We start from the raw sequence: 23,426 nt of genomic DNA on the forward strand, positions 1-23,426 counted from the left end.
AATAATTAAAAAGCCCCTAAAACATGAATGTCACCAGAAAAAAAAACAAAACAAAACAAAAAACCCCCACAACACACTGAGGTGTTTAACACCAAGCAATTCGGCCCCTTCCAGATAGGATCTCTGTTTATGTTTACTGCACCCTAAGCACTACAATTTGTTTAATAATTATTCTACATCCTGATCTTCCCTGAGATCAGCTCAGTTGGTTAAAACTTGGTTGTAATAATGCCAAGGTCATGATTTCAATCCCCTCTGTGGGCCACTGACTGGAGTTGGACTCCATGATCCTTGTGGGTCTCTTCCAGCTCAGACTAGTCTATGATTCTGATTCTACATTAGTCTGTGATTCCCTCTCCCCTTCTTAGGCAAGGCTAAACAGCAAGCTGTAGAACAAAAAGGTGTCCTTTACCTTGCTCAGCTTCAGAGGCTGCACAGAAAACAGCACAGAGAAAAGGGCCATCACTGCCTGGGCCTGCAAGGAAGGACCAAAGGACAGGGCAGGGCTACAACAGCCCATGGTGACAGGGACGCTTCTGACATCCACCATTCCCACCTCTTAAAAGAAAAAAGGAACACACACATTTAAATATTCAACAGTTCTAATAGTCAGGCTCTGATCCTACTCATCTGGCATAAAACAACTTCCTCTTTTGTTGTTTTTGAGAACCCCAGCAACATACAACACACCAGGCACATGTCCGTGTGTTTTCCAGCAGTTCAGTGGCTGGGTCTGAATGGGAAAGCTGTTTTAAAGACAGCACACAGAAAAAATGACCCTTAACTTCCAGAAGATACTTCTTTGCTACATGTACTCACTATATATACTCACAGAGTGTTATAGAGAATCTCATCTCAATTTTGTTACCAGATCAAAACATTGTTTCACCTGTAGATCGCTGCTCAATCTGCCCTTTACCAACCAACAAGAAGGAAGGATGCATGTTTAAGTAGATAAGGAAATGTTCTTGTGCTCTAACTTACTTATTAACTTTTTAATAGCATGGAGATTGTTTCCTGGATAAGCATAACTTGGTGTAAGAAAATATATTAGCTTTATCTTAGTATTTAATAGATCCTAAACACAGAAAGAAAAGTCTTTTAAATGAGTGTGTGTTATTCTGAAATTGCCACTACAATGAACAGTGTATTTTCCCCTATTTTTTCATCTTTTGGAAGACCCAGAGCACAGACACAGTTGATGCAGCAACGTATTTTCACCCAAAAAAACAAGGATATTGTGACAGCCACTCAAATTATTGTTTGAAATAGGTGCATTATATAAAAAGCAAAGTATTAACAAAGTTTAAACAACTATAACAAAACCAACAGCATACTTTTATTATTTCAAACATTACAAAGAGGTAGGGAGCAGTGTAAAAGAAGGGAAATGCCCACATTTAACAAGCTTGTCTGCACCTGTATGCACACAGCTACTTGACATTGATCCAAGAGCAAACAAATGCTAATGATTCTGAAGAATAAAGACAATTGATGTTTCCATCTGCAACCTTGGAAAGAAACTTCCTGGTGTCTTTAGTCTAGAATATGAGGTAGCATAAAACCACAAAGATCTCTCAAGTAAAGGGTGTTTGCTATTATTCATATGTAAAAAAATAAAATGTAAACTTCTTAGTCAGCACCTCCAGCTTTGTTTCTTGGGGAAGTTTGGCAGACTACAGATCAGACAAACTGAAAATAGAGTTCTACCATGAAGCATTTCACTTCAGACTGACCTGCTGTACACATCAGTTAATAACAGGGAATTAAGTCAATCAGCATCACATTTCTCCCTGATGTGTGCAAAATGAAGAGATTAGAAAAGCCATCAAAGGATCTTCCTATGAGGGATTAATTACATTAGGTATATCAATATAAAATACTCCAGCATTTCAAAATACAGGGGTGGAGAGTTTAAAGAAGAATGTGATGCTTTAGAGAAGGTTTTCCCTACTTTTTTTCCCAACAGCACAACACAGAAATGAGTGTTATTTTACTGAAAGGAAACTTTTAAAGTAATTGCATGTTCCAGGTTTGGCTTCATTCAGACTAAACAATGCACTCATAACCCACTAACCAGCTCTTTACATTAACCAACAGCAAAAGAAAAGATACAAATGCCTGCAAAACTTCCCATCTTCACACTCACAGGATGTTACACTTGTGGATACTTTCATGGGCTCCTGCTGGAAGATTCAAGATGTAGCAAGTTAAGGAAGCATTTTGACAACAATCACTTTCACCAAACCTGTCTGAGTGTGTATTGCTGTTTGCAAAGAAAGCTGCTAATAAGGTTATTTCCTGTTTAAATAGGAGGTGGAAACAGCCATAGCTAAAGTTTACTCAGCACAGGGCCAGAGAGAAAGGAAAAACGAGCAGGTCACCTGAAAGCAACACTAGTTTCCTATCCAGCAAGATTATCCATGAAGCAGTGCTTGGTATTTCTGAAGAAAGCAATCACACTGCCATTAAGATGCCAAGAAACGAGGATGACCACAGAAAACAATGCAAAAGCATTAAAAATCAGAAATTCAGGCCTCAAAATTAAAAAAATTATGTCAAAGTTGACTGGAAAATCAGCACAGACTTTTTCCAGTTCTTGATCTCGAGTACACTTGTGGCAAATTTAATTAGCACATTTCGTGCTGGTTGCAAATCACTGTTAAAAACATAACCTACATAATCAAAGACCTTCCCATGCTCACCTCAGATCTCAGTAAGTCACCCTTACCTTTCCCCTTTCCCCTTTCCAAGAAGGTGCAGAAAAAGGATATCATTGCCTGGGCCTGCAGGTGGCAGAGGAGCTTCTCCAGGGGAGGGTAATGGCACAGGGATGGCACACAGCCCACCATCACCAGCTTGTGCTTGGCCCTGGTGATGGCAACATTCAGACGCCGCCAGTCCTTCAGCAGGTTGCCAAGCTGTCAAACAAATGCCACTTGCTTTTATTATTCCCACTTAATGCAGATAAAACACCCGTTTTCAAAAGGCATCTGACTACTGAAATTGATGGAAACAAAGTTATTATGACCAACTTACATTTTCATCGTTACTGTTCCTAACGAAAGACACAATTATGATACTTTTGTCTCTTCCTTGGTATTTGTCCACTGTGTTGACTTCCACTCTGTTCTCCTTCAGTTTGGCCATCAAATCAGTGATTGTTTTTAGCTGGTGTCTGTAGGGTGATATAATGCCAATGTCTGAAGGCTTGCAGCCAGCCTGAGGGAAGCAGGAACACAAAGCAACTGTCACTGCAGTTGCCTGGGGAAACTCAGCACCATCACAAGACCCTCAAGGATTTCCTGACTTTTTTTTTAAACAGTGCTGCAAGATGTTGTATCTACACTAAGTCGTCAGTGGAACTCCAGGTATAACTGGCATTAACCAAAGAAAATAGAAAACATTAGTTACTGCAAGTTCCCAAGCTTTGCCTTAACTTAGCACAAAGACAGATATCCTTGAAATCCTTTTTTCTTTCTTTGTCAAACTGTGAGATGAACATTCAGAACTCCTAGTCTGTACTACTCCTTAAACTGACTGGATGAAATAAGGGACACAAGCAAATCCTCTCCCATCCCTCTCAATAAAGTCCTCATCACTTGAAAGAATTTGACATCCAGATTATTTTTTTTTTCCCACATCTCAAATGTAGCCAGGTGAGGGACAGGGAAGGGATTGCAGACCTCAGGCTCCTCACTACACTGACATGCAGTCCAACCTTTGATTTATCCTTCAGATTACCCCTGGAAGAATAACCCAAAGCACAGAGTTGCCATTACCACAGCAATTTAAAAACCATGAGTTACAAAGCTGTCCCTCCAAACAGTGTAACAAAGTAAAAGTTACCTTAATGAATAAAGATGTGAGGAACAGCACTATTTTAGCTTCTGTCACATTACTTATGCCACCTTTTCCTGCTTGTTCTGGTGCTGGGATCTTCAAAATATAAACAAAACATAATTATGTTTGCTGTCTATAATGGCATACTATATTCTGATTCCTAACTCATTGTATCATGTGGGTTTACACCAAGAGTTTTAATCTAAAAAATACAGCTAAATGTTAAGTTTTACTAATCAGAAGAGCCTATAATGTAAAGCAACTGCATTGGCAAACCAAGTTGGAACAGTCTGCTGAAATGAGTTGCTAGAACTAGCTGTCATTTCAAGAAACTGCCAGACCTTAAACCTCTGACTTTACAACTCTCACAATATAGAACAAAAAACCCCAAAATGGACATTTCTCAGCCTGACAGGGTAAGAGAGCAAATTACATTTCACATGGGATTCTGTTTCAACACCCTCCATACAGCAGTGTTTGCAGTGAATATTCCCCAGTTTGTGGCATAAAGGATTATTTTTTCACATGTGTGAAAGTCTAATTTAAAACTAAAGCAAGAACAATCCAAAATGGCAGCATTAAATTGAACTCCTGAACCTTTAAAGGGTATACACTGAATTTGCCATTTCTTAACTATTGACTCCCTTTCCCTACATAATGTATGAATGAAGGAGGCCAAAAAGCCATGAACAAGCACAGAATGTGACCTCCTGTCACTGTGAAATCACAGTTCTGTAGTTTATTCTCTTTGCTCAGCTCATGCCTTCTCTAAAGCTGAAGTATCTCTGTGTCCCTGATGGTGTCCTTCCAGTGAACTGGCCAGCAACATCTGGGGTCAGACAAACCTCTTCATTTACAAGGACTGTAAAACTGAACACACACTAAACTGCTCTCCAGCTCCAAACTCCATTTACAACCTTACTCATTTCCTGCCATTTTCTACCACAACCATTCCTCTGTTTGCCTCTGATACTGACACACATCAATGCTTTCTTAGATGCCACTTGATCTTGCTCCAACACCTTCATCATGTTCTGTTTCCCATCCCAATTCTGATGACAGCACTGCCACTTAAAATGGGAGGTGCTATAGTCTAACTTAAAGTAGCACTCCCAGAATCCTATTACAACTAGTCTTACCTTTTTTTTAACTATCCTGAAAACATTACATCTAAGAAGCCTCCAAACTGCACGTGCTCAAGTTTTCTCCCAGAAGAAAAACACTGTTTTACTGAACCGTTGATTTCCATCCCCAGTAGCCAAAAACTAAACAAAAATTATTTGAAGGAAAGAAGTTCTAGAAGGTAAATCATGCTTATGACAATACATGCTTATGTCTCATGTTGACACAGCACACCAAGAGAACCCCCAACAAAAACAGCTTTGGCCTGGAATTTCTATGGAGACTTGTCCTAAATCAAGGATGTAATTTTTCAACATCCAGGCCCAAGCTGTCAGAAGTGCAGACTGACACAGGGCTTGGCAGGAAAGAGGCAGAGATTTGCCACTGCTGTCACAAACATGTTACATTGTTGAACAGAAAACAATAGAGGCGCTTTTTTCTTTTTTTTTTCAAAAAAGCAAGCATAATAAATGTAAGCTTCCTGCTGGCATAGTGGTGTTTTCTGTTCTCCTTTCTCCCTGTTTTTGTATCCCCCTCAAGAATATTTCTTCATCAACTTTCCTTGGTTACACTACAAACAGCACAGGAAAAAACCCTGCTATGAAGTCAAAGAAAATAAACGCTGGTTTTGTTTGGTCTTGTGTTCAGTGGGGGCTTTTCCATTTCTCAGCATGACCACCACAATACATGGAATTCTGACACAAAGTCCAAAAGGGTGAATGATATTATAGCCTTATGGCTCAACAAAACCAAGAATGTTTTGGAAAGAGAAACTTTACTCCTACAAACAGAACAGTTGCCTTACACTCAAGATGGGCTTTCTAGGGAAAAAAACCATTCAAAATGAAACAGAAACTCCAGCTTCCTCATTATTTTTCTATGATTACTAGATGAACAATATGATTACCTTCTCTGTGTTGAGAAAGCACACAGGGGTGTCTGGATCAAGCACTTCTTTCAGCCACGTTTTTGAAGGCCCCACAAGGTCCAGTTTCAATTTTTTTAGGTTGGGCAAGTTCACAGTGGCATTTGACACCTTCTCTGAGCCACACTCCAGTTTGCCTTCATACACTAACATATTACTCAGTGACATAATCTTACTGAAGATTTAAAAACACAAGAAAAGGCATAAAAGTCTTGCCATTTCAATCCCACTTTAAAAACACAATATAGTAAAAAAAATGTTTAAAGTACCTATTCATTCTGTATTGCACAGTTAATTGGACAACAGCATTTTGGTTTTGTTCCAGCCTTTTAAATAAGCTTTCACTCATGCCAAGATCTCTGTTACAACACAAAAACAAAAGCCAAAAGTGGGTCAAGTCAGAACACTGCAAGAGCTTTCCTAGAACTCATTACTAGTAATTGTCCAGCAGCATTTTATCTTACCTGGCTTCTGCATTCAGCACAAGTGGAGGCAGCTGCTGGTGATCCCCCACCAGCACAAACCTTTTGGAGCAGAACAGTGGGCCCAGGCAGATGAGCTGGCTTATCTGGGAAGCTTCATCCACTATACAGAAATCAAATTGCTTCTGAACAAAGATAGGGTGATTCACTCCCATGCAAGACGTTGCTACCACTGGCTGAAAATTGAGACAGACTTTAAGGATAAGGTACATTTTATATGCTTTAGTACTATGTGTCCCAGGTTAAAAGAAAAAATATTTCCCACTATACTAAGCAGCTTGACATATTCTTGCATCAATTGCAAGTGACAAACAAAAGCAGCTTTAGAGTAGGCTGTAGCAAATAACTTGTTCCTGCCATGTGTTCAGAGTTCTATGCATATACACTTCATGGAGTGTGCTGAAGTGACCACTGTGAAAAACTTGGTGGTTTGGTTTTTTTAATTCCAAACAGAAGATAAAACAGCAGCACACTTCTTCCCACTGCTGTGCTTCCATGGCAATCAAAAATGACTAAAAGTCACTTCCCTTATGACTTCAACCATTCCCTGCAATGCTTATCAATAAGAGTAAATGGCACCTTTTGCAATGTTGGCATTTACTCCAACTACCACCAAATTTTATTCTTTCAGCCAATTTAATTTAAAGCTCTCACTGACTCACGAGACTCAGCTCCCATTATGGTGTGCACTGATATTCACACAGACAGCACTAATCTTTCAGTCAAAAATAAGTGTTTGACCAGGTCAGTTGCACAGCACTCCACGTCCCCTTCCCAATCTCTGATTGTTCTAAAGGCACCATGAGCACAGGTAGGAGGGAGAAGGGACAAACAGCAACAATATGTGAATAATGTCAGAGGAGGCTGCAGCGCTTCATCACCTCTGCCCCTAACAAGATCTCAGATAAAGTACTGGAGTCTTTGGGACTTACTACTTACAATGCTAAGTTACTCTGTGTGGACATAGACAATGCTGCTCAACTTTCAGCCAGTTATCACAGAATCCTAGAATGGATTGGGTTGGAAAAGACCTCAGAGATCATCAAGTCCAACCCTTGGGCCAACTCCAGTCCATTTACCAGATCATGGCACTCAGTGCCACGGCCAATCTCACTTTAAAAACCTCCAGGGATGGGGAATCCACCCCCTCTCTGGGCAGCCCATTCCAATGCCTGAGCACTCTCTCTGCAAAGAAGGTTTTCTGCTCTCCAACTTCAATTTCCCCTGGCAGAGCTTGAGCCCATCGTGCCCTCTTGTCCTATTGCTGAGTGCCTGGGAGAAGAGATCAACCCCCACCCAGACAGAACTGCCCTTCAGGCAGTTCCAGACAGTGCTGAGGTCACCTCTGAGCCTCCTCTTCTCCAGGCTAAACACCCCCAGCTCCCTCAGCTTCTGCCCACAGCACTTGTGCTCCAGTCCCTTCTCCAGCCTCGTTGCTCTTCTCTGGCCCCGCTCCAGCCCCTCAATCTCTTTCCTCAACTGAGGGGCCCAGAACTGAACACAACACTCAAGGTGTGGCCTCACCAGCACAGAGTACAGGGGAAGGGTCACTGCACTGTTGGTCATTATCAGCTATAAAGAAATTGAAGCAGTGCAAAGACTGAATATCTTTTTCAGCTCATGTTTCTTACAGGAGCTCACACCCCTGGGATGGGTTCCCTCCGCACAGCATCCACACGTAAAACACTAATGTAATTATCTTTAATAACTTGCAGCAAAAAACCACTTTTCTCACCTGACTGTTATAGAGCTCTTCCAAATCTGTGACAGACTTAATGGATCTGGACCTGCAAATTTCTTCTTCTGTGTATTTCCGAATATCTGGATGGACCTTCTGGGCTCGCCCTAAGCGCAAGAAACCAACTCTGAATTTGGCCAACTTCAGCAGGATGTTGTCCACAGCTGTGTGTGTAAAACTAGTCAGAAGGACACTGAAGCCACAGGCAGAAAGAATTCTCACCTAATGAGTGGAAAAGGGAAAGAAAAGTTTCCTTTTCTGAGCTGCACCTCAGGATTTGAGGACTTGCTGATATTTGAAGCCAAAGAATTTTAACACTAAAGCATCACAGAAGTGATTAAATATCACACTTCAATCTCTTCCCTCCCACAGACACTCCTACACAGGCAACAGACAATCCTATTCCATAAAATAAAATTTTAGTTCTTAGGTAAAAAGAAGTGTGTTTTCTTCTTTGAAATTACACAGATACCATTAGGTTAAGTCATGACAATTAATTTATGGACATTATTCAGTTTGTTTAACGCTATCCTCTAAATATCACATAAAATTAAATATCAAGGTACATGATCTTACTAGAGCACATATTGTAGTGGTTTTTCCTGTTCCAGGCATACCCACAATAAGTGTGTAGTCTTTTGAAAGAAGCACTTGTTTCATTGCTTGTTTCTGAGGCTTATTTAGACCTTTTAGAAAAAAAATCAGAATTAAATTACTACACTTCATCATAATTGCTTTAACTTCAGTAATTACTACAAAACTGTAATTTCCTCCTCCACTAAAGCCCTTAATAAAGACAAGAACTGAGCAAAGTCTGTGAATTCTAATGAAGATACGACATTAAACACAATACACAAGATAAGAAGTAAAGGGTCTGCACTACAATCCTAGAAATAAGTCACTGAAGACATTTTTATTTTTAGATCTTCTGTGACTTTTTTCTAATACCCTAAATGCCCACCTCCATACATTGTGTATGACCATCCCCTCTTTCACATTCAAACACAGCTCACAGCAAAGGGGGCTGAGCTGCACATACAGCAGCATCTTGCTTAGAACAAACATCACACCAGAGCTGGTTTTCCCCAGTCTGAGCCAAATAAGCAGCACATTCCAGCTATTTGGATTAGGCAAATCTCAAACAAAGTAAGTCTTCAAACTGAGTTTTATAAAAAATCAATTTGCTCTGAGAGAATTTAGTTCAATTCCTCTTTTCACAGGCAGCTCTCTCAAAGAACAAGGAAACATTTTCAGCAAACACAAGATACTGCCCCATACCTACACGAGTTTTTGTTTTAAGTGCCACAGAGCATCACACAGTAGCCCACAAGACAGCAAGAGTGACTATACAAGGGAATGCTTACACCAAAGCCCAGCTCCCTCCTCTCCCTCAAGGACAGCTTCCTCCATCCCAAGAGCTGTCCCTGTTCCTTCCTTTTGTAAAGGTTATAGAGGTAATCATATGGCACTCTGTCTGAAACTGCAAGCTGCACCAACTAACAAAAGTAAAATCAAGCTGTAAACAAATGTCTGGTCAGGCCTTCCTGTGATTAAATTAGTCTTCAACTGCAAGGTAAGAACTTGGTTTTAATCTTTAAGCTTAAAACTACCTCTGGACCCCAAAGGAGGAAAAGCCCTTTATATTTAGCATGATAAATGCTTTGTCTACAGACACACTATGAAACAGAGAATGTGGGGGAAAAGTAATTTTGTACCTTTTAAAATATTTGCAACAGTTTCTTTTGCTTCTGGGGGAAGGACAGAGCTCAAGTGCTGAATGAAACATGGTTTCTGGAAGTCAATTATCAAGTTGCGGAGCCTTTCGCTGTGGATAAAAATAAAACACAACAAGAGTTGCAAGAAGAGTTACCAGTTAAGAAACTTTATCTGAAAATATTGAAAGCACGAAATTAATTTGAGTTTTCATACCTGACTGGGGAATCTTCCATCAATTTAGAAAGATTCTCAAAAGGGACTCCTATACCAAAATCTCCTTCTTCGTGATCCAACCTAAATATGGTGTTCCTGGGGAGCTTTGACAAATTCCTGAAGGGTGACAGTAACATGGAGAAAACAGTTCTGGTTACCAGCAGGATGTTGATGATTAAGGACTTACTGCTAAGTGTTAAATGGTAACTTAGAGAGATCCCTGAGTGAAGCATTAGCTAATAAAGATACACTGTTAGCTGATCTGGGCACAACATGCTCAGAGTTCAGTTTAAAGACAACACAGACTGAATAATGAAAGTTGTGGGTATTACTGTAACCACACAGCCTCATGCTGGAGGTGTTAGTAAACGGAGTTTAAACTTGCTTTTCCCAAACAACTTCATTAAATCCACAGGCATTTCCATTGGCCAAGTATTGACATTTTCCATCAGGAGAAGGGAATTTCTGAAGGGTACTGCCCCAAGCCCAGCAGCAGGAGTTAGAACATGTCACAGCTTTTAAGCTGAGGTGCCCTCCCTGAAGGCAGGACCACAGTCTGCAAACAGATAGTTTTCTTTTTATCCAATTACCTGCCCAACAAACAGGAGACTTTTGTTCCACTGACTTCTCTAACATAGCCAGTAGCCAAACCAAGTAAACCCTTTTCCTCTCCACTCACAACCACTCGATCACCAGCCAACAGGTTTGTTCCAGGTATGGCACCAGCTCTACGTTGGAAAAAATGTAGATACTGTCCCTCGGAAATCTCACGTACTTCATCAACTCTAATGATGTTTCCAATGCAATCTCCAGCCTTTTCTCTGAAGATATTAGAAAAAGAAACATATTTTAATATTAATAACCTCTCAGGAAGAGAAATACTGAAAAAACCCACACAAAACTAAAAAGAAATATCACCCACAACCAACCACCAAAACACAACAAAAATCCCCAAAGCAACAAATAACACCCAAACACAACAAGAACTGGGAAGACTGATCGGTCATTTTACAAAAGAAAAGAACCAGAAAAGGATTGTAAAAATACGTATAATTCTTGTATTTGTATCAAGAACAGATTCTAATACCTAGACTGAAGTGACTCATAGGTTCCTTTTAAAAAACAAATACTGAAATATATGGATCCACTGTATTTCTGTATTTGCTTATGGAGTTGCTTGTTTCACTTAAAACAGCCCTGCTACATTTCCCTTCTACAGACAACTTGAGATGTGCAAACAGCCAGTGATTTTTCACACACCTGCTGGACTAAGTGACACATAACATGCCAACCCAGCTCACAGGAGCCCTTAGTCTGCCTCCACCCACACCCATGGCCACACCAAGGATTATGCTCCAAAACACACCAGTGTGTCCAGAAAACCTTCAGAAACAGCATTATGAACTGGGCTCACAGTCAGCACCAGCCTCAGTTCACAGAGACACAAACAAAATTGCACCTCTTCTGCTTCTCAGGACTGAGGTTGTAGCTTCCCACTTCCTGTGTGTGACATAACAACAACCAAACATGACAGTGCAAATATAAAACCAGTAAATTAATCAGGCTAATGTCTCCATTAGGTCATGTCTGAATAAAACAAGTAGCACATTTGACTATTTATGCAAGCACTGGAGAACATCCAGCTTTCCTTGCAGTGAAAACACGAGTGGACAATGTCTCACTTGCAGTTACTGAAGGAAGCATCATTTGCATTAGGTTAGAAATCACACCTTACCTCTCTGAAGAAGGAATCATCCATATATTTTTATATCCCTTTCTCCCCTCTCCACTTTGCAGCTCCAGGGTTAACATCAGGTACCACAGGCTGAAATACTCTAAGTGGGAGGGTTTCAGGTGCTGGGTCTCTCTGTCAATAACAGGCACCAGAGCAGGAGGGAAGGACACACTGGCCATCTGCTGCTCTACAGCTCTAGGAATAGAACCAATCATGGGAAAGAGTCACCCTGGACCTATTTTCTTGCAAGTGTATATATACATACTGAAAATGTAAATAACATAGCAGATAGATGTTGTAGTTTGGGATTATTATGTAAATTCTCTCCCCTGCCACTTAACTGCCCAGGCCAGCGGTTGACAAAAGAAGTAGTTAACTGTGATCGCTGGGGTGGGGGCAGGTTTGTCTCTTTTGGTTTTTTTTGGATATTCTCCTCAGTCTTGGCTCGGCGGAAGGGGGGAGTGGGGGCTCCAAGGAGGCAGGCTGCCCTGCTGGTTACTGCTGGGGTTTTCCCTGGCTGTCTTGCCGCTGCCTACTTCGGATTACTTTTTCCTGCCGTGCTGCTACCTGCCTTGGATTTGCTGCTGGTCGCTCGTACCTTTTCTGCTTCTTGGACGGGGAACACAAGGGAAAGAGACTGAGTCCATCTGAAAGCCCACTGCTCGTCTGTTTCGCTGGAGAGGGACTGAAACTCACTCTGCAGCCAGCGGGCTGTGACAAGGACACTTAAGTATAACCTTTTCTCCCGGAGGAAAACCTGCTGGGTTTTGTTGTTGTTGTTTTTTTTTTTTCCCCTTATGGTGTTGGGGAAGTGGGTTGCACTAGTCTGTTTACATATATATATATATATATAGCAGTTATCCTTCTTGTATTAAAATTCCTTTTCTTAAATTTGATAAAGAGTGGTGTGATTATTGAGGAGGAGGCCCCTCCCCTGCTTGTGGGTAAAACATTTTGGTTTTTCCCCTCAAACCGAGACAATAGATTAATCTATCATCACTGAAATCAAGTTGAATCTGCATCCTTTGTTCATATGAATAATCTTCTATCAGTAACTTTACACCATCTCTGTGATTTTGAACTATCAAGGACAATAAGTTAAACAAATACCAATTAAAGACATTGCAAAGATAGTACTGTATACATTTACATAGTTGATTTTTTACTCCTCTTATTGTAATATATGAATACTAGATTGATATCTGGATAAGCAAAAGGGAGTTAATAGTTAATACACAAGCAAACTTTAGGTCAGTTTATCTCAAAAATGAACACCAACAGAAATTATACCCAATCACACATACAAAATACAGCCAAATAGCAGAAAGTTAATTCAGAAGTCAATGGATACCCAGCTAGTAACAACTTGTTTCTGTAGCAACAGAGTATTAGAAGGAACATTGCACAAACCTAGTTTACAAAAACTATCATGGATGCCCACAAAGCTCCCTCCACATGCACTTTTACCCCAACAACTTTAAATAGTCACTCTGTTTACACAAGATCACCCCAAAGGCTCTGTTTTTCTAACATATCTGATCTCTTCAGTATATGATTTTTGTTCTGGTTTTGTGCAGCACAAAGACTAATTTATGTGAAAATTTATCAATTAGTTGCTCACTACTTCTCTTTAACAGGAGATGCAATAACACTTCAGCAGAATAATATAAATATATCATTATCTGTGTGATAGCCTAGAGGGAAACAACCTTTTATAGACTCAGAGTTATTATCCAGCCAGAATTCAGGCCCAAAAGACTCCCTCTTTCAGAGAGTTGCAAGAATACAGCTTTTTTAAATCTTAAGTATTATTAACTTAGGTCTGTTATTATCATCAAGTATTTTGTTGAGATTTATCTCAGATTTTCTCTTGCAGAAATGTACTTGAGCAAATATTAAGTCTCTGCAAGATCTGAACTTGTATTATAAAAGTCACAGAGGAGTCTGTGAAAGATTTTTTGGGGTGCAGGAGTCCTCAATAAAGAAATAAGAAACTCAACCACAAAAATGAAATCACTGTATCAAAAGCTATGATTATTCAAGTTTAATTAAAAACATGAGTCAAACTTTTTTTTTACCTGCTGTATAGAAAGCAATTGTACATTTGGGAGCAATGTTTACAGGCTTGACTGTCATCAACCACAGGAGGCAGAGCAGCAAGCTGTGAATGCTGCCTTCCCACAGCAGATTTGTAGGTACTGTGTGTTAAGTAGAAGGCCACGTGGTTTCTTAACTTCATTAATTCTGTCAAGAAAAGAACCAATTAAGCTGATTGTCTTTGTTTGCAACAATTTCTAACTCAAAAGTAGCTAGCTATCAACTTTTTAGTCAGCTAAGAAGTGATTATTCACATAACAAAGTACTTGTGCCATATTAATAAAACAATAGTTTTTAATATAAGCTTATTGGTAGTAATGATATAGCAAGTGATGCATCCCTAAGTAGAGATATTTTCATAAGAGTAAACCTTACAGTTAACATGAAAGATTTTAGCAATAGGTAAGATAATTACAGTTTCCAAGGAAGGGGAACAACTTTACCTCTTCGGTCCATGCGCGCCCCAGAGACAGGATACATTGTACCAGTTTTAAGATAAAGAAGGAATCCAGCTTCAGGATCTGCTCTCCGCTCTAAATTCAACAGTGTATACAGAACAACCTGCAAACATTATATATAAACTTATTGCAATATGCTGGTCGTGGTTTAACTCCAACCAGCAGCCAACACCACACTGACCCACCAGTGGGATCACAGAGGGAATCAGAAAGAGAAAAGCTGTAAAACTCATGGCTTGAGACAGATAGTTTAATAAGAAAAGCAAAAGCCATGCACACAAGCAGAGAAAAACAAGGAATTCATTCCCACTTTCCAGGGGCAGCAGGTGTTCAGCCACCTCCAGGAGAGCACGGCCCCATCCCATGTAGCAGTGGCTTGGGAAGACAAACACCCTCACTCCAAACACATCCCTTCACCTTCCTCCTTCTTTCCCCCACTTTAAATACTGAGCATTATGATCAGCTCTGCAGCCTGGAATATCCCTTTGGTCAGGTGGGATCCCTCTCCCAGCTGTGTCCCCTCCCAGCTTCCCAGCAGCCCAGTCTCCTCCCCAGTGTGGCAGTACAGGGAGCAGGAAAGGCCTTGGCTCTGTGTGAGCTCTGCTCAGCAATGATGAAAACATCTCTACTATCATCACTGTGTTCAGCACAAACCCAAACACAGCCCACACTGTCTGCTGTGAGAGGAATTATCTCTGCCCCAGGCAATGCCAGCACAGTATTAAAACCAAAACACATTCTAAACTATACTCAGCTCTTCCATAATTTATATGGCTGAACAGCCATCACTATCACAAGTATTCTGGAAGCCATAAACAGTAATAACCTGACCAAGGACTGAAATTAAAAGGCATCTTAAAAAGCTTACAATAAGACTACTACCTCTAGATCAGGTCAGCTACCTGGAAATATGTACAACACTAATTCCTGAAGCAGTTGCCCTCAATCTAATATTTCATAGAATCATAGAATTGACTGGGTTGGAAAAGACCTCCAAGATCATCAAGTCCAACCCTTGGTCCAACTCCAGTCCCTTTACCAGATCATGGCACTCAGTGCCACAGCCAATCTCAGCTTAAAATGAGCAAGAAGAGACCAAAGAACAGATATTTCAGGATAAAAACCATAAATGTGCTTGAAAGAGGTAAATGTATGTACTTTTTACTCCTCAGTTCACTTTCAGTTTATACCAGCAGCTTTGAGCAAGCCAGGATCAGCCACTCATAAATTTAGATTATACCCCATTCAAAGTGGTCACATTCATAAGACAAAACAGGTCATGTAATCAACCGGGAAAGGCTACCCAGTCACTGAGGGTGAAACCAGACATTGGTGCTTGTACCTGACTCCTGTGCTCTATGGAGTTGGATTCCTTGCCAGACTTGAGCTCTAATGGCATGACCCGAGTCTGAACTCCAGACTGGCGATGGATTTTCACCCTGGCTGTAACATCGATCTTTCCCTTCAACCCAAACCTGGGGGACCAGATATTCTCTTCAATGTCCAAGATATCTACAATCTCTATCTTTGCAGAGACATCTTCTGGTTTTTCACCATTTGACCTAGGAAGAAAATTAAGCCAGAAGTTAACAATTTCCCTTAATTCTTAATATATAAACATTAAAATGTGTTGCAATTAAATATGCAATGTTTTGGCATTACAGGTGCTCTTTAGGCACCATAGAAATGAAATGCATGGGGTCTCACTCAAACTCTCTGTCCATTATAGAGGAAGTGCCATATCAGAAACTACCTGTAGTTTTGCTACTCACATAAATTTCAAAGTTAAAATAAGACTCTTACACTGGTTTTAATAATCTTTGGTCTTTTCTCAGCAACCACACACTAAAACAAAAAGATTAATGCCATACATTTGACAGTAGCACATGGATACTACCTAGACCTGCTGTTTCACTGAAACTTTAACACCCAATGGTTATTGCAATCAACAGCAAGAAGCTACAGACAAGAAGGGCTCAGCAGCAGTTGAGTAAAATCACCATTTCACAGAAAAACTGTTACATTAGTCAAAAATTCCATTTGATTGCTAGTTTCACATTCTGATTTGCAGCCCTACACATATCTACAGCAAATCCCAGCTTTGTCAGCTGCTCAGATGTGCTTGCCTTCCTAATTACTAAAATCTCTACTTTGTACCACACTGTTCACAAGAAGCTTAAGACCAGTAAGGTTTTTATGTCAGTTCATCCTGAGGCTTCATGTCTTGCCCAGTACTCACAACAGCAGCTAAACATGAAGCTCAAGATCAGTTATACTGGCAGTGAGGCCATGAATTAGCTACAAATAAATCACTGAACAGATGTGCAGGAAAAGTGTTGTTCTAGAAATTAAAAGTGAACCAAACAAGATACACAATATAGAATGGTTTTAACTTTTAATTCTGACTGACTTCTTACAGTTTTAATTGCATTTGATTTTGGTTGGCTGGATTGTGCATGAAGTCTTCTGCCCATTTAAAAAATGATGGCAAATATTCTTCCACTTCCTGCATTATTTCTGCTTGTTTCAGATTCAAGTGATACCTGAAAAATAAAGCCATGCACATTAAGGAAAAAGAAATATTAGATTTGCTGCTGTTACTAAAGACATTTTGTCTCTAGTATCAACAAGATCAACGGAAATAATGTCAAGTTTAATAAACGTCTATGAATTGTAGATAATGACAGATTTGTTAAGGTTCAAATCAATTAATTCAGTGCTGGCATTCACTGGGAATCACATCATTACTCCACAGCAACAGAGAAATACAAGTGGGTTTTGCAAAAAGAGGTTCAACAAGTGCAAATGGCAACAGCCAGCAGACTTATGCAATTTACTTTTCAATCCCAACAAATAGTGGCCTACACTTGCAAAAAGGAATTGCAAATTAAAGGTTTTGTGGAGGCCCAGAGTGACAAAGGCCTTGAAGTAATCTTAGCAGTCACAATTCAAAGTATTACCTTCATAACAGAGCTAGAGTAATAAATCTTGCTTCTACAATTTTAACTTCCATCTCACCTGGGGCTCACAGATATTGACATTGCCCAACATGCAATTTATAACAGTCTAAATATATATTTTTTTACATGAGTAGAATTACATTTTAATGAAGTCTGCAGTAGAATCTGTAAAGCTGACAGCCATTTATCTTATCATTTTCTTGTGGAAATATTCAGACTATTTGGCTAGCATTTCTATCAGCCTTTCTGAGAAAATAAGTTAAAGGCCTTCCAGCAACTGAGCCCCTGAGTAAGCTGATAAAGAATATGAAAATATCAAGACATTCAATGCTTAGTGAGTCACAAGTTTCTAGTTAATTTCCTGAGGACAATATTATGTTTGTCACATTTAAATCAGCTTTGGGAGATGCCTGGAAATCTAACATTACAGGCACAAACACTACAACATGCTTGGCCTGAAAGAAAGAAACACACACACCCCTAGTTACTCCAGAAGAGTTCAGATCTACAGAAGTAGCTCAGCAGGGAAGGCAAACTAAAGTACATTATGAAATGGGGAATTCTCTTACTAAAAGATAGACAATTTCCATTAAGCAAAGTCATGTGGCAGAATACTCTGCTGATACTAGTGCTACATTTTTCAAAGTGTAACTTAATCTCCTAGTTCAAAGTGTTCCTGCCCTGTCTTCCAAAAATAAAAAACTCTTGTAATGCTACTTACATTTCTTTGAGATACTTTTGGCCATACACGATTTTATTTGCTAGTTCTTGTACCTTTTCTTGTGTCAAGTTATTTGTTACAGATTGCTGGAAAATTTCATGAAGAATTGTACCAATGAGCATTTGGCGTGAACCAGACTCTGAGCCCTGCAAAAGATGTTATAACACATCAAGATTTAGGCCACTTCATACCATCTTTTCTATAAAATTTGCTGTACATCACTTATTTAACTGCAAGACCATGACAGCTTTCACCTCACTGTCTAGTCAAACCTGACTACGAAAGCAGCCAAATTGAAGCAGGTCTCTCCTACTTCTTTCTCTCTCTCTCATGTTTATCCCAACCCTGATAATGTTAGGACACAATCCCTATGTGGTTGACAGGTGAGAAACAAAGGCACAGATCAAAAGGAATTTTGAGAAGGTGGGCAGTATTAACAGCAGAATTTCATACTGTAAATACTTACCTTTACAACCTTACATGGTTTTTTTTGCATGAAACAGTTTCCTGTGTGTTACCAAGTCATAAGAGAATCGTTCCAAGTATCTGCAAAATGGCTCAGACACCCATCAGCAGGGCTGGGCTCTGTGGACTCACCAGAACTGAAAGTGGGAGCAAACCAGCTCTGCATGAGCCACCACCAAACTGAGAATCCAATCACTGTGGTATTACTGTACCTCCTACAGACCAGTCACTTGTGGATTGCACTCACAGCTGGTGGATGGGGTTATCCCAATGTCAGGACCCTGTGCACTGTCCCAGACAATTCTTCTATTCCCATTACTCCTCTAATAATGGGCTGACACCACTTCAGTCTTAATCTCCTGTACTTAACTTTCTTGATTCAGTCACAGCCCCCCGCCAGGCTGTTTACTATTCCATTACAATTTCCTTACTCATTTAATCATGTCTGGAAGTTTTCAACAGATGAAACTGGCAGCTGTTGCTTCTCCGCCATCCACATATCAGCAAGGACACTATCACAAGAAACTTCTCCTCTTTCAAAGATCCAGCAGCTGGATTCACATTCTAGTTAGCCCACACCAACTGTTAACTGAATTACTTAAATTTTTCAGAGGCTTTTGGCAAACTGGTTATGCTTTCATACGGACAAGAGGCACATCCTCACAAAGGATTCATACCCACATAAAATGTGGCAAGAGATTATCAAAGAAGTTACCAGAACTTTAAGTGGAAAAGTAATTGCATTCAAAATACTGGATTATTTCAGCTGTAATTCTCAAAAAACACAAGAAGTTCAACCAGAGACAGTTTCCATCCCAAATTATTCTATGTTGAAAAAATTATGAATAGGCAGTAAGGACATTGCAGAGTCACTGGAACAGTAGCTCATTAACTGGCCTGACACTCTGGGATGAGTTCTTACCCTGAACCGTTCACTCAACACTGCCCTTCTCATACACCGAATGCTGTTCGATATCGTAGTGCCCGACAGCAGCAGGTCTGGGTACAGAACCAGGTACCCCGACTGGTCAGTGATGACCCAGGTGCCGGAGCTACACTCCCCTTCCAAATGAATGATGTCCCCTGGAACAACGGGAACAGACTCCCTGCAATGGAACACATTGGCACAGTCATTGGTAAGCTACGGACACAGCATATTCTGACTCGCACACTAACACAGCAGATTCTTCTTTGAAACAGGAGGTCATTGTGATTCTTTTTTAAGAAGTTGGCTTAAATAATACCTAAAAGTGAATAAAGGCATTTTGACTGACAAAACTGACTACTTTGAGTACTGGACAGCCTGTAAGTAGGGAAATCCTCTTGACTTCAACTCATTCCAGTTATGTTGAACATCTCAGTATTGTTATGTATTACCACTTTTGCATTACATGAGTTCTACTTTCTCACTTAACAATTCTAGTTGTTTCAGAAACTCAGGAAAATCTAAAAATATTTGTACCACTTTAGAAATTTCAGAGTTCAAGATGTGTGACATTTTTTCCTTCAAAAAACCAGTGCCTTGTACTTTTCTCCCACCTTTCAGTTTTGGACAGAAAATGAAAAGCAAGCCCAAACAGCACACACACTCACCCTGATGCGTTTCAAAATACCATCCAATCTTTTCTTCTGTAACACACCATGCAATGCAATTAACTCCAAATTAGGATTCTATCCTTACATGAAAACAACTTTAGCAGTAGAGCTCAAGCTAATGTGATTATAACAGGCTGCACAAAACCCTCATGTTTTACAGATAAGACCTTGTACATTGATATGCACAGAGAGGGTACACAATTTGGAAGAACACTTCTAATTAATGCAAAACAGTTAAAAAAATAGCCTGCCTAGAGTGTAATGTGTTGCTGTTTGTTAGTACAGCAAATTAAAGGCAAATTAAAATTGTGAGGTAGCAATATCCACTCAGCACTAGTTACCTGACATCAGTTATCTCAAGACGAATATCCATTATGCCAAAATACTGATAATATTATATTAAATAAAGGTTGTTTGAGGATTCTTAAAACAGTAAAAATCATCACAAAGGCAGCACAAAGAAAATTTACTTAAGAATCCAGTATTTCATTCTCTTTTCAGACATCTACTTATCTGTATGGATTACCAGCTATTCCGAAGAATGCACAGCTCTGTCTCTTCCAGTGAGTGAGATGCTGTAATTGTCAAGTGTTTCTCAGGGTCACTTCCATTTCTCTGTATTACACTGACTTCCAGCACACGGTATCTGTTGTTCAGCCCATTCCTGAGTGTTGTGTCTGGGCAGTCAGTCACTTTCCTCTGAAAACTGAAGCAATGGCTCATTACAAAGACAGAACACTACTTGAAAACAGGCAACCTATACACAAACAGAGGAAAAGCTTCAAATATAAGCCCAACTTTTACCCTCTTTAATTTTTATATGTATTTAGTATGGTTTTGCAGCTCTACACAGGTAAAGTGTAGAAAATCACTCCAGTGATGTTTTCATGTTGTCACTCAATGACAGCGACGAAAAACGTAGGACCACACAGGGAAGGAGACAAAAATATTAATTAACTTGCTATTTATTGCAGCTAGTGCTTCAAATTGGTGTCCACGTATCCATACTCACTTGTAAGTTAATTATAACTGTACTGCAAACCCTGTGCTTGTGGGAAATCGCTCAGCTCCCTGCACACACAAACTCCCACAGTCATCCACGTGTCTCAAACACGGAGCAGTAATTTTTTGTACCTATTAACCTGAAGGTGACTAGAAGACTGACACTAAAGGTTCAGCTTTCCAATAGCCAAGATCTCACAGAATCACAGAATGGATTGGGTTGGAAAAGACCTCCGAGATCATCAAGTCCAACCATTGGTCCAACTCCAGTCCCTTTGCCAGTGCCATGGCCAATCTCACTTTAAAAACCTCCAGGGATGGGGAATCCACCCCCTCTCTGGGCAGCCCATTCCAATGCCTTAGCACTCTCTCTGAAAAGAATTTTTTTCTCATCTCCAACTTCAATTTCCCCTGGCAGAGCTTGAGCCCGTGCCCCCTTGTCCTATTGCTGAGTGCCTGGGAGAAGAGACCAACCCCCACCCAGACAGAACTTCCCTTCAGGCAGTTCCAGACAGTGCTGAGGTCACCTCTGAGCCTCCTCTTCTCCAGGCTGAACACCCCCAGCTCCCTCAGCCTCTCCCCACAGCACTTGTGCTCCAGTCCCTTCTCCAGCCTCCTTGCTCTTCTCTGGCCCCGCTCCAGCCCCTCAATCTCTTTCTTGAACTGAGGGGCCCAGAACTGAACACAACACTCAAGGTGTGGCCTCCCCAAGGCAGAGTCCAGGGGAAGGGTCACTGCCCTGGGCCTGCTGGCCACGCTAGTTTTCATCCAGGCCAGGATCTCATTGGCCTTCTTGGCCACCTGGGCACACTGTTGGCTCATGCTGAGCTTCCTGTCAAAAATCTGGGGCAGAGTGGCCAAACCTGCCGCACTCCCGACTCCGAGCGGTGCCTGTCGGAGCCCCGGGGGGCCGCCCTGCCCTGCGCAAACACCACGTACCCTCACGGCTTGCCCCAGGCAGTCCCGAGCGCTCCCACGCTCTCCCCCAAGCCTGGGGAAGGCCGCTACCGCCCCGCTCCGGCCCCGTCGGCCCTCAGGACCCCAGCCCGCCTCTCCGCGCCCGGAGCGATTTTAAACTTTGAATCCCGCGCGCTCCCGACTCTCTCCGCCCAGCCACTTTTCCCCGCAGTCGGCAGGTACCTCTCGGCCATGGGCAGGCCCTCCTGCGCGGCCCTCGGCTCTCCCTGTCCCACCGCAACAGCCCGTCCTGCACAGAGCCCCGCACACAGCCCCGCACGCAGCCCCCTCAGCCCCTCACAGCTCCGCCGCCGGCCCCGCCCACCCCCGCCAGAGCAGCCAATGGGAGGCGGCGCCAGGGCAGGTCCCGCGCGCGGGCTGAGGGCGGGAAGCGGCGCGCGGGGAGAAGTGGGCGGGGCCTGCGCGTGAGGGAGCGCGCGAGGGGCGGAGAGGGCTGTGAGAGTTGTGGGGGTTTATCGGGGTTTGTGGGAGTTTGTGAGGGCTGTGAAAGGCTTTATGGCCTATGTGGGCTATGGGAGCTGTGGAGAGCTGTGAGGGCAATGAGGGTTTATGCGTGTGTATGAGGGCTGTGGAGGCTCCGGAGGGCTGTGAGGGCTCTGGGAGTTTTATGGGGGCTATGGGAGCTGTGGAGGGCTGTGAGGGCAATGGAGGTTTATGTGGGTTTGTGAGGGCTGTGGAGGCTCCGGAAGGCTGCGAGGGCTATGGGGGTTTATGTGGGTTTGTGAGGGCTGTGGAGGCTCCGGAGGGCTGGGAGAGCTATGGAGGCTTATGAGGGCTGAGGTAGCTGTGAGGTCTGTGTGGGTTTATGAGGGCTGTGGGTGCTATAGGGGTTTATGAGGACTGCACTGAGGGCTATGGAGGGCTGTGTGGGCTATGCGGGCTATAGGGGCTATGGGGGTTTATAGGGGCTATCAGGGCAATGGGGGTTTTTGAGGGCTGCGGAGAGCTCTGAGATCTATGGGGGCTTATAAGGGCTGCGGTAGCTGTGAGGTCTATGTGGGTTTATGAGGGCTGCGGGTGCTATAGGGGTTTATGAGGACTGCACTGAGGGCTATGGAGGTTTAGGAGGGTTGTGGGGGGGCTGTGAGGGCTACGAGGGTTTTGAGGGCTATGGGGGTTTCTGAGGGCTGCGGAGAGCCCTGAGAGCTGTGGGGGTTTAGGAGGGAGAACCGCGTCTTTCTCAGCCGTGGCCGGCGTGTATTTCCACTTTGTCAAGGCTGTCCCACCCCGGCCCTGCCTCTGTTACATGAGATAACAGTGACGTGCCATCTCCCAGTTCACTTATGGACCAATCTCAGCCAGACTGTCAAACGTTTTCCCTCACAAAGAGACGTTTTTACATTTGGCACTGCTCGGCAAAGGCTTTCTGAAACGG

The 23,426-nt window shown here is 41.9% G+C and overlaps 1 protein-coding gene across 1 annotated transcript; it reads right to left on the reverse strand.

Annotated features, from left to right (window-relative positions):
• Positions 1–1,331: 1,331 nt before the first annotated feature.
• Positions 1,332–22,313, reverse strand: DNA2 (DNA replication helicase/nuclease 2). Its single transcript, XM_071563577.1, has 21 exons — positions 22,214–22,313; positions 20,598–20,777; positions 19,398–19,581; positions 18,011–18,156; positions 16,747–16,872; positions 15,672–15,891; positions 14,315–14,432; positions 13,853–14,018; positions 11,775–11,969; positions 10,630–10,860; positions 10,040–10,156; positions 9,826–9,935; positions 8,687–8,796; positions 8,108–8,332; positions 6,355–6,548; positions 6,160–6,249; positions 5,873–6,065; positions 3,850–3,939; positions 3,040–3,222; positions 2,775–2,921; positions 1,332–2,202 (listed from the first exon to the last, which is right to left on the reverse strand). The coding sequence occupies exons 1-21, from the start codon at positions 22,222–22,224 to the stop codon at positions 2,146–2,148; spliced, it is 3,093 nt and encodes a 1,030-aa protein (XP_071419678.1). The 5' UTR covers positions 22,225–22,313; the 3' UTR covers positions 1,332–2,145.
• Positions 22,314–23,426: the final 1,113 nt, after the last annotated feature.

Source organism: Pithys albifrons, chromosome 9 (genome assembly GCF_047495875.1).
Source record: "Pithys albifrons albifrons isolate INPA30051 chromosome 9, PitAlb_v1, whole genome shotgun sequence".
Lineage (NCBI taxonomy): Eukaryota > Metazoa > Chordata > Aves > Passeriformes > Thamnophilidae > Pithys > Pithys albifrons.